Source organism: Pteropus vampyrus, unplaced genomic scaffold (genome assembly GCF_000151845.1).
Source record: "Pteropus vampyrus isolate Shadow unplaced genomic scaffold, Pvam_2.0 Scaffold86, whole genome shotgun sequence".
NCBI lineage: Eukaryota > Metazoa > Chordata > Mammalia > Chiroptera > Pteropodidae > Pteropus > Pteropus vampyrus.
The window spans coordinates 3,127,967-3,133,425 of NW_011888867.1; the positions used below are offsets into that span (position 1 = coordinate 3,127,967).

The 5,459-nt window shown below is 56.1% G+C and overlaps 1 protein-coding gene across 1 annotated transcript in view; it reads right to left on the bottom strand.

The window, feature by feature from the left end:
• PDPN (podoplanin) overlaps positions 1-2,038 on the bottom strand; it is a 27,617-nt gene extending 25,579 nt beyond the window's left edge. The window contains exon 1 of the mRNA XM_011363518.2: positions 1,649-2,038. Coding sequence (XP_011361820.1) covers positions 1,649-1,715 — 67 coding nt within the window. The 5' untranslated portion in view covers positions 1,716-2,038. The remainder of the gene's footprint in view (positions 1-1,648) is intronic.
• Positions 2,039-5,459: the final 3,421 nt, after the last annotated feature.

Below are 5,459 nucleotides of genomic sequence, written 5' to 3' on the forward strand. Positions count from 1 at the left end.
GGGGGGGGGGGGGGGGGCGGGGCGGGAGTGTGTGTGTCTGTCTTTGGCAGTTGAGTTTCTAGTACCAGAGATGGCTGTGTTTCCAGACAAGGTTTACCGTGACCTTTTGGGAGTACCTCTGACGCTCAGGAACTGGCTCGAAGATAATTACAGCTGACCCTTGCGTGGGAGCAGACGGAGGATGCCACCCGGCTGCCCTCTTTCCTCGGCAGAGCTGGGATGCGACTCAGTTTGGGGGCCTCCCCGACCTTGCCCCGGGGAGCACAAAATGGTGTCATTTGCACACTGTCCCGTCGAAAAGGAAACAACTGAAACGCAGAGCTGTGTCTATCGTAGCGGAAAAAGGCGTTCCAAAAAATAGGGAGGGCCACCACGAAGAGCCCGCGGGGCTGTAGAGAGATGCTCCGTCTCTCCGAAGCAGATGGCTCGGCACAGACACCCCCCCCCCCAATCGTTTCCCTAGGGCTGGGGATTTTTTTCTTGGCGTGGAATTACAAAAGCAGAGGTTAGGGCCACTCCTCCCTCCAAGTAGGATCCCTCCCACACTGGGACCACCTGGAGCTTTGGAAAGTGTGAATTTGCCTTTCAGAGCAGGACGCAGCAACCTCCAGCTCTAAAGGTCACGAGTTAGCTCACAATTCCTCCCACCGACACTTAGTGAGCAACTCCTAGGCACCAGACATTGTTTCGGCCTTGGAGATCAAGGCTAAGACAAAGCTGTGTCCTTGCGAACTTATATTTTACCAGGGAAACGGATAATCAAGACCCAAGAAAAGAAATAAAACACTGACAAATGTTCACACATGCCACCAACACAGTACGCTGGGCAGAAAGCGACAAGGGATGGGAAGAGGATGTGAGAATAAGCAGAGGGGAAGATGGAAAGATGCACACGACTGAGCTAGCAGCGTCCCCAGCCTCAGAGCTAACACGTTGGAAGTCTAAGGGGTCACGCAGTCACTGACATCGCTGGCCAAGTTCAACACGTAGCCTCAAACCTACTCAAACCTCGGTGTTTACAGCCTTCCTCCACTCCCTGGCGCTACTCAGGAACCCTCCAGCCACTTCAGTCCCGGGCCTCTTCCAGCCCACCCCCATCGACAGCGTCCTGAATGTGTCCCGCAGGTGGGCACACAGGGCGTCAGACCCGGCAGTCCTCAGAGGGAGACCAGGGCTCCACTGGGGGGACCCTCCCTCCACCCCGGCACTCCAGAACCTCCCTCCCAATTCCATGGGCCCAGTGCCTTCTGAGGCCATGGGCGTTTCTCCAGTACAGGCCTGCAGGAAAGCCCAGTCCGGCCGGTGGAAGGCTCCTTGCTGTTATCTGTCACCCTGTCCCTTGTGAGCTGAGCCGGGGGTGGCCGGAGGTGGGCTCACCAGGAGGAAGGTCCCCTCTGCTCCCCACCTTTGTTGACTGTGGGTTCAGGAGCTCCTTCTCGCGCTCTGCTCAGCTCTTTCTGTGGGACCTGGCACCTGCTGAGCCGCTGCCTTTCCTCCCGGGGCCCCCAGACTCCTGCGCACAAACTCCCGAGTTCCCCTCTGCTTTCCCGGTTAACCTCACATGTCAGGCCCAGGCATTCCAGCAAGTCGGGGCCCCCTCACCCCCACCAGCAACTGCCTGCAGGGAGCCGGGGGCGCTGCGTCTTACCTCCTTCTGCCAAAAACCAGAGCGATGCTCTTCCCAAAACCAACAGCAGAACCGGCACCTTCCACATCTTCTCGGTTAACTCGCTCTCTTTGGAACAGCTAGTTTCTGTGCTGGGGCGAGATGAAAAATCTGCAGCCACAGGCCCTTGCTTGGCGGAGCGCGAAAGTGGGGGCTGGAATGCAGGGAGCAAAAGTCCCAGCGCGGGAGGGGTCCCCAAGCTTCCTTCGCCGCAGCAGCCGAAAGAGCAAACTTCGCAGCTGGGAACTTTGGGAGTGGAGTCAGCATTTATCTCTCCCGAGGAGGGCGGGAGCGTCCCGCGGTAAGGTGGTCTCAGGCCGGGGCTCACTAGGACCGCCTCTCGCTCTGTTTGGCCCGCGCGAAAACGATGACCTCAGGCCAGGTTTAAAGTTACAGGGCCGCAGCTGTGGGGGCGGCCAGGATGGGCCGACAGCCTGAGCGCTGGCAGAATTGGCTTTTACTCTGCTCCCCAACGGGAAGGAAGGGGGCACATGCAGTAAACGATTTATTTAAAAAAGTGTTTAAACTTTATTATTCTTTTTTTTTTAAGCACAAGGCACAAGCCTAGGTTTTTCTTGTTATGAGAAGTAAACTGTTCCTTGTGTGGCCAGTAATTTTAGAGCCAAGTATGAGATTGTTCTTGTAAATATTGAATTTGATGGCTTAAAAGGGGCGGCGGGGGGTGGGGCAGGTCCTCATCTGCGTGGGCGGGAGGCGGCTTGTGCTAGTAAAATGCGCCCTTGTCCAGCGGGGACCAGAGCCGGCAGGCTCGCGGGGACCAGAGCGGGCAGGCTTGCAGGGACCAGAGCGGGCAGGCTCGCAGGGACCAGAGCGGGCAGGCTCCTGGGGGCTGCCAGAGAGAGCTGGCAGGGAGCTGGGGTGAGGGTTGCGGGGTGGGGGGTGAGGGGGACTCCATGGCTTTGGTAGTTTGGGGGGGGAGGCGGAGCTCCAGATCCACCCTCCTGACTTTGGATGTAGCGCGAGGCTGCGATGCTGGGGCCCACGTGGACGTGGGCAGTCGGGTGAGGTCTGCAGCGCAAGGACGTCAGCGGACCCACCTGGTCACCAAACCTGTGTCCACGTCCAGTCTCAGCTCATCCTCTTTAATCCTGGAGTTTGGCCCCATAATCCCCACTCTGCTGGTTTGAGCCATCTTGTCCTGATCTCTGGTACCAGGGGCTGATAAGAAGAGAGCTCAGAGTCTTTATTTCCTTTTGAACTGCTGGAATTTTTTTTTTCTTTTAATTTTTAAGAGGAAGAGTTGAGGAGGCGGCCTTGGCCCTACTCCCAGATGCCACCAATTTCATTCAATAAAAAATCTTAAGACCAACGTCCTAAAGCTCCATTCTGGGGGTGAAAATTGGTTGTTTTCAGATCCTTATCTCAGACTTATCATAAAAGTCCCATGGGGAGACCACGCTTTAAAAGTTCAGATTCCAGGGTTTCACCCCTACTCATAAACCAGACCCTTTGAGAATTTGCATTTGAAGCTGGCGTCCCCAGAGAACTTGTCCACAGGGATATTTAATATTGTTAAAATGCAGGAGCAGCCTCTGCTGATCTAGGAGGGGGGCGGGGGGAGGAGGAAAAGTCTGCATTTTCTAAGATCCTCCAGGTGATGCCTGGTCCTGGAGCTGATGATGGCTGAAGTAAAGAGAGGCAGGCACCCAGAGAGTCAGGGAGTTGAGATTGTGAAGAAAAAACTGAAGATAAAGAAGATGATCTGAACTGACTCGCGCATCTTGCTAACTCATTGGATTACGATTACTGCATTTTCACTAATGTGTTGTTGAGGGACTGAACGGTGCCGATACTGTCTGTCAAGCCTGCCAGATGGAGAATATGTATAAATCCACTCTAAAGTCAAGAGGGGGGAAAAAGGCCACCTTTGCTTGGACAGGGAGATGAAATGAAGCTAGATGGGAGAATGGGTTAAGGGCCGCTCGTTTAGAGGGTGCTTGGAGCTGCCTTATTATTGAAGGAGAGCCTCTCTGCCCCAGCCCGCTGCCCTCCAGGGATGCGTCTGGATTCTCCAAGGCTGATCACCTGACCTTCTGGTAAAGGATGGAGGAGGAAGGAGATCGATAACCAGGAGTTGCATCCTGTTGGAGGCCGTTCTGGGGATGGGAGACGGGCCAGGACCCGGTAGTCTGGGGACAGGGTCCAGATCCTATTGGTTTGAGTAACTGAGGGTAGTGGCTCGCTCAAGTGGGCGCATCTCCCTCAACAATGCAAACAGCAGCGAAGAGAAAGGGGATGCCGGCCTGGGCACACCTGAGTGGCTCCCCGGAGTCAATGACGCGGGTGGGATTTCAAAGGCGGAGGCCAAGCCCAGAGGCGGCAAAAGAAGGGGACTCGGCAGCTCGCCAGAAGAGTCCTCCACTCCTGTGAAACAGCTTGCGCCCCCAAAGTGGCGACTGGTGAGATAACGGTGACATTTACCCTGCACGCCAGGAACTCCAGGAATCCAGCACTATCTCACGGAATCCTCGACATGACCCTGGGGGAAGAACACTGATAATACTCATTTTATGAACAAGAAAACGGGTTTCCAGAGCAAAACGTTGCCGGAAGTGGTTTCCCAGGCAGTGTGCATCCGACTTGTCAGGGGCCCAAGAAGTTACATTTCTAACGAGTTCCCAGGTGCAGCCGCCGCTGCTGGCCTCGGGGCCCCCACTTTAAGAACCGCTAGTTTAGAGATGGCGCGACCCCTCCGCGGTTGTCCCAGACCCGTGGAGTGGCGGAGCCAGCGCCCCTCTGTTGCTGGATGAGTGCTGGTCTTGCCTAAGCATCTAGAGGGAGAGGTCTGTAAGTTGCTTTTAGGGAGCAGGAGGCCCTCTCCCCCGGGGTGGGGGGGAGGGTAGAGGGTGACCAAGCTGTGGAAGGAGAAAGGGCAGAGCCAGACCATCCAGCCCCGGACCCTCCACGCCGCAGGATGCGGGAACGTTAACGTCAGCATCTCCCACGTTCCCAGCGTTCTCTGAGAGCAGCGGCCGAGCATCTCTCCCCCGGCTGCTCACCGTCTTCTCGGCAGCTTCCCCACACACCCGACCTTGGAGCTCGCATGGCACCTGATAGATGTCAAAGGCACCTTTGTGACTCAGGAATAGATTGTGCACCTAGGGGTTTGAGCGGAGCCCAAAATATAGTTAGCAGGAATGGAGCGAGGCTGGGGGTGGGGATGGCGGGTTAGAGGTGGCGCAGGGACTGAAGGAACCCACCACAGCAGCTTGGTTTGCTGGAAAAAACCTCAGTGTTTTGGAATCAGAATTCAGCTCCATGGTGGCCTTGGGCACAGGCCTCGATTTCTGCTTCTTTAAAATGGGTGTGTTTTTCCTGCGTTGGAGGGTTCTATGCAGGGCAAGGAGTGTGACAGCTATGATTGCTATGACGATTAGGCTGTGCCTCCTCCTGCCTGGCTCTCAGCCTCCTGAGTCCTTAGGTGGCCACCGGTGCCCATCTGAAGACTCAGCCAGCCCCTGGCCTCTAGGGCAGAGGTTCTTTGACATGGACCCGATAGAACTGGTTCCTTTGGACCTTAGGAAACCCAGCTGGACCTGCACACAGGGACTCAGCATCAACTCATCCCCTCTGCTAGTCCATCCCTCACTCTGACCTTCTTCCTGAGAGGCCTCGCCTGGACCCCTATCCTGCCCTCTGGGCCCAAGGTCCCCTCTGAGGAATCAGATTATTCCCAGTTCCACCCAGGAACTATGATTCTGCCCCAGGACCTGCATTCCACGAACAGGGAGCAAGACTGGATTTCAGACCCACCGCGTTGCCAGAGCACCCC